General features: G+C 40.3%; 1 protein-coding gene across 3 annotated transcripts in view; it reads right to left on the reverse strand.

The window, feature by feature from the left end:
* LOC309485778 (transforming growth factor beta-1-induced transcript 1 protein-like) overlaps window positions 1-13,007 on the reverse strand; it is a 173,793-nt gene that overhangs the window by 68,749 nt on the left and 92,037 nt on the right. For all 3 annotated transcript variants that reach the window (XM_082152817.1, XM_082152815.1, XM_082152816.1), the window contains 2 exons: window positions 12,501-12,674; window positions 11,632-11,805 (listed from right to left, as the gene is read on the reverse strand). In XM_082152817.1, the coding sequence (XP_082008943.1) occupies window positions 11,632-11,805; window positions 12,501-12,674 (348 nt within the window). The remainder of the gene's footprint in view (window positions 1-11,631; window positions 11,806-12,500; window positions 12,675-13,007) is intronic.

Consider the following 13,007-nt stretch of genomic DNA (forward strand, 5'->3'; position numbering starts at 1 on the left):
ATGACGTTTGCTATTTTGGGCGGAGCTTACCAATATCGGGTTCTTTCATTGGGCCTAGTATATGTATATGTCCTTGTCACCCCGCACATATACAAAATGCATGGATGCAGCTCTGGCTCCTTTACAACTCCAGTGCATCCGCATTTGAAATTACATAGACGACTAGCTGACATTGGCTTAGTCTCAAGAGCTTGCGTTATGACATCGAGATATCGTCCTGGCTCATCTTCAAACTCTAGGGCTCGATAACAAAAAAAGCGTTCATTCTCCAGCTCAGAACAATGTATCTAGAGTTCGTATGGGACTCGGTCACCAAGCGGGCATGGTTGTCTCCCGCACGTGTCGAGTCCATCAGCCGTTTCAGTTGTGGCTCAGGGGATTTCATCGAAGCCAGGGGATTTCATCCAAGAACCAATCCCCAAAGGCGAATAAGGGTTACGCACCGCGGCCTTCGTATCCTTTCTTTGTGGCTCAGACCCCGGTCCCTTACCTTGGGTCCTACTCTAGATCCGTGCTGTCGTTGCAGGATGCTAACGTCAGATGCTTCCCTGATGGGCTGGGGAGCGGTCTTAGATGGCCATCCAGCTCAAGGGGTGTGGAGAGGCCGTCATCTCGACTGGCACATAAATTGCCTCGAACTGATGGCTGTGTTTCTGGCGCTGAAATACTTCCTCCAGCAGTTAAGAGGCTACCATGTTCTGGTGTGGGGGGACAGCACTGCAGTAGTCGCCTTTATAAATCGCTAGGGCAGACTGCGTTCGCGCCATTTGAACAAACTAGCGTGACAGGTTCTGCTTTGGGCTCAGGACAAGTTCCTGTCCCTCAGGGCGATTTACATTCCTGGAAGCACAAATGTAGGAACAGATCTATTGTCCAGACGGGAGGTCACAGACGGGGATTGGAAGCTTCATCCCGATGTGGTCAGTCAGATCTGGGAAAGATATTACGAAGCAGAGGTGGACCTTTTTGCTTCAAACAGCGCAATGTCCCCTCTACTTTTCACTGACTCCTCCAGCCCCCCTGGGTCTGGATGCCATGGCCCATGCATGGCCCAAGAAGCATCTATATGCGATCCCACCGATCGCCCTGCTCCTGGGAGTCCTGGCGAAGGTCTGTCAACAAGGGTCATGCCTCTTGCTAATAGCGCCTCATTGGCCGACCAGAGTCTGGTTCTCAGAAATAATATATCTCCTCGACGGCTCTCCGTGGGCGATAACGAACAGGAGAGACCTTCTGTCTCAGGCACAGGGGACGATATTCCATCCCCGGCCAGAGCTATGGAATCTTCATGTCTGGCCCCTGAGGGAGACCGGCTGAGAGATGCTGGACTTCCAGCGGATGTGATTGAGACAATTCTGCTAGGGTTCCTTCCACCAGAAGAATGTACCCTTAAGTGGCGCGTCTTTGAAAGGGGGTGTGCAACACATCATGCAGACCCAGAACATTGCCAGATTGTTTCAGTGCTGGAGTTATTGGAAAAGTTGTCAGCAGGCACATATCCTGCTACTCTCAGAGTTTTTGTGGCCCCCATTGTGGCTTGCCACGCTCTGATTGATGAGGTTTTGGAGGGGAGACCCTTTGACTACTCGCTTCATTCATGAAGCCAGGCGACTGAGGCCTCCTGTCAGAGTCAAAGTTCCTTCATGGGACTTAGCCGTGGTCCTTGAGGGGTTAGTCGACAACCCATTTGAACCACTAGAGTCAGCGCTGGTCAATCTTCTGACTCTAAAAATGGTTTTCCTTATGGCTATCTCGTCACTAAAGAGGATTGGGGATTTGCAGGCTCTCTTGGTTTTGCCATCCTGCTTAGACAGGTGAAACTCCACTTACTGTGTCCAGTTCGAGCTCTTCAGATTTACGTCAACTGCACTAGCCAGTGGCGTAAGTCAGAGGAGCTGTTCATTTGTCATGGGGGCCGTAACCGGGGGTGGCCGCCACAAAGCAGACTATGATGCTATCGCCTAAGCCTATGAGGCGCACAGTCAAGCTTCGTCTTCGACCCCTTACGGCATTGGTCGTGGCTTTTGTTCACACAGTGTGCGTTCCGGGACTGATCCCGGTAATGTTACTAGGTCCCCATCCCGGCATTGATCCCGGCATCAATCCCGGGACGTGTTTGCGTTCACACAGAAGGCACTCTAGCAATTTTACAGCAATTTCCCAGGATCAACGCGCTGTGTGAAAGGGGCTTATGACAGACAGAAAATACTATATCACCATGCACAATTATAAATCTCCCACTGTCATTCTCAAACAAGGTGTTCCACTGGGATCAGTTCTCGGCCCATTACTATTTATTATTTACATTTTGCCTCAAATTATTCGCTGCCATGGTTTTCAATACCACTGTTATACCGTTGATATTCAGATATATACTGCTTGCCGACCGGACTCTATTCACCAGACTACATCACTATCATCATGTATTAATGAATTAAAGACCTGGGTAAACTGCAATTTTCTCAGTTTGAATCTGACTAAAACAGAATTCTTAATTACAGGTTCACCATCTGTAACAAAAAAAATATAACTAATACTCCCACACTTGACCTTGAAGCTACATCAATTATTCCATCTGCCACTGTCAAAAACTTGGGTATCACTCTTGACCCTTCACTACCTTCAACGCTTATATTAGTCAACTCTGTAAAGCTGCATTTTTTCAACTCCGCCATATTGCCAAACTCCGTCCCTATGTCAGCCCAAAAGATGCTGAATCGCTGGTACATGCGTTTATCACATCTCGCCTCGACTACTGTAATGTTCTTTTTTATGGACTACCAGCACACTCTATCTCACGTTTGCAATATATTCAAAACTCTGCCGCGAGATTGCTAACTTACACTAAACGATCTGCTCATATCACTCCAATTCTGTTCAACCTCCACTGGCTACCCGTGTCTTCTCGTATTACTTAAAAAATATTCTGCTTACCTTTAAGTCACTCAATGGTTTTGCTCCTTCCTATCTCTCTGACTTACTTTCTCCTTATATTCCCCCTCGACCTCTCCGATCTTCTGGCTTTGAACTCCTCTGTGAGCCGAGATTCCGTCTTTCATCTATGGGTGGCAGGTCTTTCTCCGTTATAGCCCTTAAGCTATGGAACTATCTTCCCCTGGCTCTTAGGACAACAACCACGCTGCATGAATTTAAGTCTAAACTCAAAACCCATTTGTTTAAACAGTATTATCAGTCATAACATGTTTTTCTTAAACATTTTCCATAACTCTGTATTACAAATATAAAGTTTCCTTATGTACCATTAGTCTTTTGCATCTGACCTTTGCTTCAACTGCCCACCTTCTATGCTGTCTGTAAATAGTGTTATAGTGTTGTTTTTTTTGTTTTTGTTTCTGTTTGTATTCCAATTGCAATGCGATATGCAACTGCAATCGCTCATTTCTTGGACTAGGCAAATGTCTATTGTCCATTTATGTATGAACTGATTGTTTGTTCTGTACTTTTATTGTGAAGTGTCCTTGAGCTTGGGAAAGGCGCTGTAAATGAAACATATTATTATTGTTATTACTATTATTATTAGGGCTCATTCTACCAAGGGGGTTGCATCCTCCAGGGCTTTAGCAAGAGGCCATTGCAGCAAGTATGTGATGCTGGTCCTATCCGCATACATTTATCAGATTCTATAGTTTGGATGTTCACATTACTCCGGGCTCTCACGTCCTTGAGTCGGCATCCCAAGCTCATGTCTGAGGCCCTTCCTGTGTTTGTGCGCACACACTACACAACCTTGAGGGGTCCAGACTCTTCCAGTGCAGCAGCGCCGTTGGAATTCTCGTTCCCTATAGACCTTATGTAGCCCCGCCCCTTTTCAGCGCTGCGCTTGTTGTCTTTTGTCTTCCGGTTTGTATTTCCACAGCGATCTTAAGAATTTATGAATGAACTGCCCGTTTTAAAATCTTCCCGGTCTACTGACATATGTTAAGACATCTGCTTTAAAGATTACAATGCTCGTGATAACTTTCGTTAACTCTACAATAAGTAAATCCACTTCACCAGCATTACAAAAATTACTCTTCCACAGCGATGCCATAGAAATATGCAGAGCTACTACCGCTAAAACGGAAGTTCAAAGACAATATTCTAAAGATGGCTGCGCGCATGTTTCTTTGGCGCATAAGGTCTATAGCGCTTTAAATCAAGCGCAGCATTGAGAGTAGCTTTTGAAAGGGAACGTCTCAGGTTACTTGACTGTAACCCTGCTCCCTGAAAAAGTGGGAACGAGATGCTGTGCTTCATTGCCGCACTGAGGGCCCTGTGCACTGTTCAGGACGTTCTTCAGAAAAAACGACCTGATGAGCACACCTGTCACACATCTATTTATAGCCTCTGACGTGCACATTCCGATTACATCATCATCAGAGGTTATTTAAACCCAAATTCTTTGGTGTGTTTACCACATGTGTTCACAAACCGGTCAAACAAAGACGTTCTTCCCCATAATACGTTTTTATGTAGGTAATATTTGTTTTCCCTTAACTCACAAAACAGATCAATAAGAGCATTATTTCAAAGAAACATTGTGCCTTTGCCTTATATTTACTCATAATGGAATCGTTTGACGGACAATATTGTTTGGAAAAAGGTTTGGCTTATACCTAAACAATAATTCATTACAAACAAAGTCCAAGAGGTATTATTTAAAATTATACATAGTATTTACCCAGCGAAACATTACTTTGTCAAATTCAAAGGAGATATTGATTTTAATTGCACTTTTTGTGATGGTTGCCCTGAAACGGTGGTTCATTTGTTTAGGCACTGCACATAAGACCATTTTGGCAAAATGTTTGTGATTTTATTACAAAGAATATTGATGGTCAATTTGTGTTGTTATGGAAACATTTATTAGTTGGTCTTTTGGAGAACTGTAGAGACAAGCGCAGTCAGGTTTATATAATACATTTTCTTTATTATTTAAAATTCCATGTTCACAAATGTAAGTTTCACTGTAAAAAAAACCAAAACAAAAAACTGTTTTATATATTTCAAGAAATAAATGGAACATTATATTGACTCAATTATTTTTTTTATAAAACAAAAAGCAGTTAAAACTTTAAAATGTGTAACGTTTCAATATCTTTATTTAGATCTACAATAAGCCCCCTCTAGTGTGCAATTGTTTGTTACATTTATGTCTGTTCTTGTATTTTCAAATATCTGTAAAATTATTTTCTGTTAATAATAATAAATAAAAAAACATCTCACTAGTAAAGTTTTGATGGATGAAGATTGCAATCAAGGTGAAGACGATTGCGGAGACGTACAGGAGTTGTACAGTAAGCACACGCATGTTCACAAATGTAAGTTTCACTGTATAAAAAACCAAAACAAAAAACTGTTTTATATATTTCAAGAAATAAATGGAACATTATATTGACTCAATTAATTTTTTTATAAAACAAAAAGCAGTTAAAACTTTAAAATGTGTAACGTTTCAATATCTTTATTTAGATCTACAATAAGCCCCCTCTAGTGTGCAATTGTTTGTTACATTTATGTCTGTTCTTGTATTTTCAAATATCTGTAAAATAATTTTCTGTTAATAATAATAAATAAAAAAAACATCTCACTAGTAAAGTTTTGATGGATGAAGATTGCAATCAAGGTGAAGACGATTGCGGAGACGTACAGGAGTTGTACAGTAAGCACACGCGAGTCTGTTATATTGATTGTATTCTGAATGGATCCGTGTACTGTAGTAGGTATATGCAGTCAGGTTTTTTTTTTTTGGCATCTCCATGTGGTCCTGTTCGGTATTGCAACTTGACTTGTCTAAAATGTAAACAAGCTCTTTGCTGTTGCACTGTACACATAAACTATACATTTATGAATTTCATGGACTCCTTATTTGATTTGTTTTGTTTTTTTATGTCCTTTTGGAATGTCCTTTTTTGGAAAAACACTTAAATTTACCACGAAAAAAGCTTGCAGAAATCAGTTTTGTGAGAATCACCTTTCAATCTGATGGTTTACTTTGCTGGATATAGCAAGTATTAAACAAGATAAATTATTATATATTTTTTCACAAGTCATTCATAAGCTCCTTCATCACAGAGCTCAGGACAGGATTTCGTGTTGTCTCTGCTCTCCAGTCAAATGAGAATTGCTAAGCTAGCATTAAAATAAATTTTAGGAGTTGGCATGTTATTATTATCCTTGATCTGAAGTGAAGGTAAAAAGATTTGGCTTACTGTCCATAATTGAGGGCTGGAGATCAAGATGCAACCCAAGTACCCCCTGGATTTACTTAAGTAATATTTACAATAACTAGGGCCCTGTTTATACCTGGTATTAAGATGTGTTTTGGACGATCGGATCACAAGTGGGCGACGCTAAATACAGGTGGAAAAGAGTAAAAAGTTTTGAGCTTGTCCACTTTCGACCACGTATTCAAAAACGCATTCGACCGGATTGCTTTCGCAGTGGAAACGCTCATGTGGTTGACTGCATTCGAACAGCCACTAAAGACCGCCTATTGAACTGCGTATTCATTGTGGGACGTGTTATTGGGAAACGCGCTTGTCAGATGGCATTTAAACTTGACTGAAACAAAGGGACCCAAAGACGCTCCCCTCGAAGTAATCAGGACAGAAGCGGTCGAAAGTAGACAAACGAGACAAATTAAAATGCCAGGTTTAAATGGATATGTCTCCCTTGTCCACTTGTGATCCATTCGACCAAAACATATCTTAATACCAGGTGGAAACAGGGGCTAAATGTAAGGAAGAGTTGGGGTGGAGGAGGAACTGGGTTGCCGGAAAAATTGTTGCAAGAGTTTAGATACATGCTTGCTCTAGCATTGTGATTTGTTGGATTAAATGAACATGCTCCTAAAGAACTTATAGCTCCATTCTTAAAATGATGTTTCATAAACAAAGTGTAGCAACAATGACAACGACATCCTGCCAGATGGGTTCTGCATCAAGTGAATCATGGGGTTATCAAACAGACCCCCTCCTCAAAATCAACAAACCGCACCACGCGGTGAGCTTCAAACAAATACAAATCACACATCGGCTCCAGCTAGTCGCAACAAATGGTCGTTTCGCGACACTTTATGGCCCTTTTGAGGGTAAACTAGACACATGACACCACATCCCCCAGCCTTGCAAAGTTTCTGCATTCCAAGCCCCCATTTCTCTCTATGTGCAAAGAGATAACGAAACTCTATGCGACATTCCAGACTGAGAAGTCACCACACATAAACGCACAAATGTCCTTTGTATGAAACTCAGATGTTCTGAATTAGCGAATCATGATTTTCATACACAACCTCTTTTGTCAGAGGAGAAGACAAGAGCTTCTGTTTTGACCACCTTAGGGTTAATTCCCTAGTGCTGAAACCTCCCGCAGCACCGCGTGACTTTACACACACACACACACACACACACACACACACACACACACACACACACACACACACACACACACACACACACACACACACACACACACACACGTGTGGACTTTGAAACGGACATGTCCACACATACGATCCAATAGCAATGTTTTTGATATGTATTTTTATGTGTGTATAATTGGCCAGATAATGTCTGAGGTATCTATGCAACGTTATTATGTTAATCAAAATCACTATGCTAGTGATTATGAGGAAATTATGTAACCCTGTATTTCTTTCATGCAAAAACGTCATTTGAGGTGTCAATGTAATGGGAAAAACATGTCGGAGTCGAATCTTGACTGCAAAGTACAATAATATGCATTTATTCCAGGAAATACCATATTTCTAAATATGAATGTTGTTTTCGATTTCTCACATGACAGTCAAAGTGGGGGTTTCTTCACAAACAAAGAAACCTCTTCCCGCTTCAGATCAGAAGATCCGATTCGTCCTCCACGCAAAAGGAGGCGTACACGGGACACTGTTAAAAGTCCGAACCTTCAGTTTAAACTCTCTCTCAACTCTCTCAACTCTTCCTCTCTTCTGACCTTCTCCTCCACGCGCAGCGCTTCTCCTCCCAACGCAACCAGCTGGACAGGCCTTGCCTTCTCCTCTGGGACGCATGCCCGCGTCATGTAGAAGCTGCCGTTCTTTTGCAACTAAGTTCCTACACGCCTTTCCCCGCCACAAGGGAAATGATCTGAACTTTCTCGGTAACGTTAAATTCAAGTGAGCCTTTACATCGTCTTGCGAAACGACCCAGAAGACGAAGCTAGACGCAAACCAGCCGGCACCACACTGAAAGAGCACAGAATCTTGCAAGTAACGTTATCTCTCTCTAAAAGCTGATTTCAGGTGTCCAGCTCTTAGGTCTGTGAATTAAGTTACCCTCTATCTCTTCTCTCTATTTCTTTCTGTCTTTCTTTCTTTCTTTCATTTCATTTCATTTATTCTGACCACGCGATGTTTTAAGTTTTTGTTTGGTTAAATGTTGTCTGTTTTACTGTTTGCATTTTTACGTACGTTTATATTGTAGCTCATATAATCTCTCTAGTGTACATTTATTAAAAATCCATTTATACTTTAACCCCCTGAGGTCTACGGTATCGCCGGCGATACCAGCTCGCTTTTTTTTTATTAGTGTAAAAGAAACTCATAAATACTCTGTTGACTTTGATTTTCCATAGGAGTTTCATACATCAATCGATTCTGTTAAATGTGTATTATTTTTGTGTATACTCACAATAAAATCAAAGTGTTGTGCTTTTTGCCAAATAAAGAAAAATAAACACGAAGCGAGTTCTGCCTTCTCTCTGCCAGTGTAGTCCATTCTGAAACGCGTCCGAAAATTAACAATAACTCTGCGAATACTCAGTCAAACAGACATACAGACACACAGGAATGAAGCTTGAATTCTCTTCTTTTAAATGAAGTAATTTATATAAAAAACAAATATTCTCATCTTGTGAAATCTGTATTAAAAGAGAGCGTTTCCAGTCGAGCTTATCTCAGCTCATTACGTTATAATCGGCCCCGCCCACGGAGAGCGCGCGCTATTCAAACGCAAATGGCTGAGGCAATCCTGTGAACGCCCCCATCAGCTCGAGAAAACACACAAGTTTATTTAGATCATTACTTGTTTACACCGTCTTGCAGCGCTGTGAGGAATAATACTAATGGAAAATGTCCCTCAGAAGTGCGGGTATATCGAGGAGCGAGCTGAGGAATACTAGTAAGTTTTTTCCTTCTCACGTGAATTTCTTCACGTGGGTTTCTGTTTATGAATGAATAAACGGCAGAGATGTGCGCTGTTTACCACAGCTGGCAAAGACAGTTTAAATTTAAATCGCGTGTGTGAATGAATGATGATGTTTTAGCAAACTGCATTGCTATACTGAGATAAGTAAACATCGACTGAATGTTGAAATAAAATGTAGGCTATTTGTATAAGCAATGTATTAAACTGCAAATTAACAATATGCCCTAATATTTCATGAAAACAACGTTACAGTCAGACGAAATATGAAAGACAACATTTTGTTGACTAGATTTGGGTACAGTTTTTACTGTAGAATATACTGCCACATCAAATAAGCTTTTGTTTAGCAATTTCTATATATAAAATACTATTTTTGTCAAAAATAAAGTCATCAACTAAGATGTTAGCTGTTCCAATGTTGGTTATATTCAAACTAATGAATACATAGATAAAATGTAGGCCTATAATCATTTTTTTTTTACAAAGAAAGAGTACACTTGAAATATTGTTGAAATTGTAATTATTGTTGTAATTGTAACCGTTTTAATAAAATAGCAAAACATATTTACAAGATAGATGTAAGCAAAATCTTAAATGGTCAATATAAGTCTTCTTCTAAATATATCTTTTGTCCTTGCATTGTGGCTCAGTCAGTGTCACACCTGAATGAATGGCTAATTATGCAGAGTGGGTGTATTCTAAGGTGTAAACCACTCCTCGTTCACGCCCCCTCGCATATTGGCTTTCCAAGCAAAACCTGTTTTACTAGCCTAGAAATCTAGACGCACCCTAGCGGCAGCAAAATGTATTTCGCAGCCAGGTGGGTCTAGCAACTCTCAATAGACCTTCTAGCTGCAAAAACCTAAATTGGGTCAGGCCAATCACGTCGTGTATAGAGTAGGCGGGGGCGGGCTTAACATATGACGACAGAGTTGCGACGGCTGCCACTTGAAAACAGAATGACGGCAGTTGCTGATGGAGAACAACGTCTTTCGAATCGGCTTTGGCCGCGACTCTGGAGGACTTGGAGTTAAGTTTTTCTTTGAGAAAAGAGCAAAGAACGGCACTTAAGTCATTCTTAAAAAAAGGAAGATGTGTTCGTCGTTTTGCCAGCCAGATATGGCAAAAGTTGAATCTATCAACTAAGCTCCGCTGTTGGGAAAACGCTCTGGTTGGTTGAAGCGCTGTCCTATTGCGTGCAGAGGGAATTTGAAAGACAGGCGTTTATCCCGCCCCTCGGAGTGAGCGTGTCTATGGTGAGTTTCCAGACTTAACATCTTGATGTAGGTCTGGCTTGCCAGGCTACTGTTTTACATCAATTTAAATCAATGTATGGTTTTATGTGAACGATAAAGCAAGACTATTTTCACATAATTTTGAAGAAAAAACTATAGGCGACGACATCCATTAGTCAAAAGTCTTATTGCCACATATTTAGTATGTGTTTTGTGGCCTTATTTCAAAAACTTTAATTTTTAGTTTTTTCGATAACCACGCATAAACATTATTCTCTCAAAAATGAAAACATGTACATACATGTGGCTCACATATTATTGTAGTCCTGTTTGTGCTATATAGAGTGAATTTACACCTTTGCCATTAATATGTTTATAAGCAACTGAAAAAAGCACAAATGTCAGAGCATGTCAGAACACCCCCAGGGCCCAAAAAAATCCTCAGACTCCAGAGGGTTAAATGTCTCTGTGTTTGAAAACCCACCTTGTAAGTCAATGAAATCAAAAGATCTAAGCTACAAGCTCGATATTGACTACCTTGAGTAGTTTTAATTCATAAACTCAGGAAGTTTTATGTTCGTGGCCAGAAGATAAACTTTCTTGGAGTTTGTAAACAGGGATACTCCTTCTTAACTGATAATCTTACATTTATTCGCTGGACGAATGACTGATGACGAGACCAGTTACAGAACGAGGTATTTCCGAAAATTGATAAAGTAATGTATATGCGATTTATGAATTATGACCATGAGTTATGATTAGTAATATTTCCCAAATTCCCTATATTCTTGAGCTAATTCGCATTGACCCAGAGTCGTTTACGTTACAAAAGTTAGGGAGAAGCACGTTCAAATAATCAATCCAATCAACTTGTCATCAAACAATTACCATGTCTACCCTATCAGCATGAGAGGAAGCATATATATATATATATATATATATATATATATATATATATATATATATAAATATATATATTCACTCTGTCAGCTCGCCTAACATTCCTTGACAGTTTTCAGCATCCCTCCACCAACCCGACTCCTCACTCTTGGCTTATTCTTTCACAGCCAGGAATACGGGGGGAGTACTCTGGGTTCGGGCCGAATACCGAGCCCGGAGCCCTCTCCTTGGACAGCACGCCAAATACGCATTTATTCTATCTGACTTATTTGTAAGTGTGAACTCGTGAATATAACACTGAAATGTATACCTACATTGAGTATGGGCTTGTTGCATTGTGCGCAGTGAGGTGAGTACAGGGTGAAGTAGTCGGGCTCACAGTATGGTCGACCGTCTTTCTCAAAGAAATTACAATTGCCAAGCTCACACTCACACTCAGAGCAAACAAAATGCTCCGGATGCCAAACACGTCCCAGAGCTGTTACCACCTAAGAGATATAAGAAGAAGATGCATTTTTTAAATAACAATCGTTATTTAAATGAGAAGTGCACATAAACACAGTAAAACATTGACCATCCACTTTTTTGTTGTATCTCATTCACTTTTCTCCAGGCATTAAAACAAAATTCAATAAAGAGTTCTAAGCCATGAATCATACCAACTAGCTCAAAGATGAAATGCAAACATTACAAACTATTTGAAGCAAATTTATGAAAACTGGAAAAAATAGGTATAAGAAAACTAAGTAAAGTCAATTACAATAAACGTAAAATACCATATATTTGTTTGTCACATTCAGTGTGGGCGTGGGGTCACTGCCGAGCTATTTTGGGAGCATTTCTTTTTTCATGGTTACAGTGACTTTGCTGACTAGTGGATCTCTCTTTGAGATTAATGGTCTAGTGTATGTAATTTAATTTACTTGCTTCAATGTAATTTAATGTAAACCATTAAACTTAACAACCAAAGATAATGACAGGTCTGTCTTTAAAATGTTTTTAAAAATCTGTTTTTCTATGGAGAAAATAAATGATACTTTAACTTACAGACCTAAGTAAATACTTTGATAGTACCTCCAATAAGAAAACATTGAAACATTAAAAACAAATTATGGCTATTGACCACAACTACTACTGATTAGTTAAACTACTGATTAATTCAGGATTTATTAAAGAATTTTACCTGTCCTACAATTGGTTTCTGACAAGTGGAACAGTTTCCCTTAGAGGAGGTAGGCACTCCCTGTCTGCTCAGATCTGATTGGAGGAGACCCAACATACTGTCCAATGAGCCTCCAGAGGATGCAGGGGGTCGAGAAGCTGTTTGCTGTGGAGATGCTGCCACAGTTACTGCTGGCTGATACAAAAAAAACAAAAACAAAAAAAACTCAATTACATAAAGAATATTAATATTTTTAAGTAAAGGTGAAGTGTAAATAAACTCTCCTAAAGCTTGATTTACGCTGCATGTCCACTGGCGTAGAATCAGTACAGCAAAGTGAGCATTTTCAATTAATTTCTATGGGAGTTGAGTTTCACGCTCACGTGGTGAATTGTGGGACTGACAGTGGATCGGAGAAAGCACTGAGAGCAGTAAAAAGTGTAAGAGTGTAAAAAGGTTTTACACACAAAAAATTCCTACACACAAACACAGCCCGTCACACAGGGCTCGCGCACATGAAATCGACCC

Source organism: Leuciscus leuciscus, assembly GCF_965113295.1.
Source record: "Leuciscus leuciscus genome assembly, chromosome: 21".
NCBI lineage: Eukaryota > Metazoa > Chordata > Actinopteri > Cypriniformes > Leuciscidae > Leuciscus > Leuciscus leuciscus.